The sequence below is a fragment of the Atta colombica genome, unplaced genomic scaffold, assembly GCF_001594045.1.
Source record: "Atta colombica isolate Treedump-2 unplaced genomic scaffold, Acol1.0 scaffold105, whole genome shotgun sequence".
Classification (NCBI taxonomy): Eukaryota; Metazoa; Arthropoda; class Insecta; order Hymenoptera; family Formicidae; genus Atta; species Atta colombica.
In genome coordinates, this window is record NW_017259190.1 from 4,655,350 (window position 1) to 4,656,290 (window position 941).

The following is a 941-nucleotide window of genomic DNA, read 5'->3' on the forward strand; positions in this document are numbered from 1 at the left end:
CACACACTAAAAAATATCTGCGATGAAATTATTGTATATATTTAATATATCTAATTACATATTGACATCATAAAATGTTAAATAAAACTCACCTAATGTACATAAATCCTAGGGCACGTATGTAGGGTGAGTCCGGATGATTAATAAGCCCATTCAACTGCTTCCTAGTTAGCCTCAGCGTGAAGAGTTTGTATAATAGACAATAAGCCGTGGAAACAATTCCGCCAGCTCCCACGCCTCGTACCTGCATGAACCGCTAAATTTACACCCCCCCTCAGTCAGTTAAGTCACATTCGTGTTACCGTACAATATATGAACCGAATACATGCTACTCTGTAATTAAGTGGTGCGGTTAACACTTTGTTTCTGGCGATAGTAATAGTACCAAGGTGTTTAAATTGTTCGAGCATTGGCAATATTACCATCGTACGCATAACAAATTTTGCGACTTTTTACGAAAATGTTTAATGCATTCATCGAAACTTTTCGTTCAAATAGCTCAATTCACAGCTCATTTTAACAGAATTAAATGATTCCTTTCTATTATACTGTGCTTTTGTTCTATCTTGTAACAAACATTGAGAACTCCATCTCTACTGCATATTACTACACATAATTTTACCTGGTAATTGTTTTAATTATCAATGATTATTAATAATTTGTTTTCTAAACATGCAAATCAAGTAGCTAAACATTTAAATAATATTGATACAATTATATTGAACGAAAGAGAGAGGAGGGGGAGGAGGAGGAGGAAGAGGAGGAAGAGAAGAGAGAGAGAGAGAGAGAGAGAGAGAGTGCAAAAAGAGGGTTCCAATTGTGCTTAAATTTCAAAAATTATTCTAAAGTAATAATTGATGTTGCATTATAATGAAATAAACGTGTGTGTGTGTGTGTGTGTGTGTGTGTGTGTGTGTGTGTGTGTGTGTGTGTGTGTGTGT

General features: G+C 35.2%; 1 protein-coding gene across 6 annotated transcripts in view; it reads right to left on the reverse strand.

The window, feature by feature from the left end:
- LOC108688913 (pre-mRNA-splicing factor 38B) overlaps positions 1-941 on the reverse strand; it is a 5,458-nt gene that overhangs the window by 3,069 nt on the left and 1,448 nt on the right. For 4 of the 6 annotated variants that reach the window (XM_018195468.1, XM_018195479.1, XM_018195458.1 and 1 more), the window contains one exon: positions 93-256. In XM_018195468.1, the coding sequence (XP_018050957.1) occupies positions 93-256 (164 nt within the window). The remainder of the gene's footprint in view (positions 1-92; positions 257-941) is intronic. The other 2 variants (XM_018195487.1, XM_018195476.1) reach the window with 1 other exon arrangement.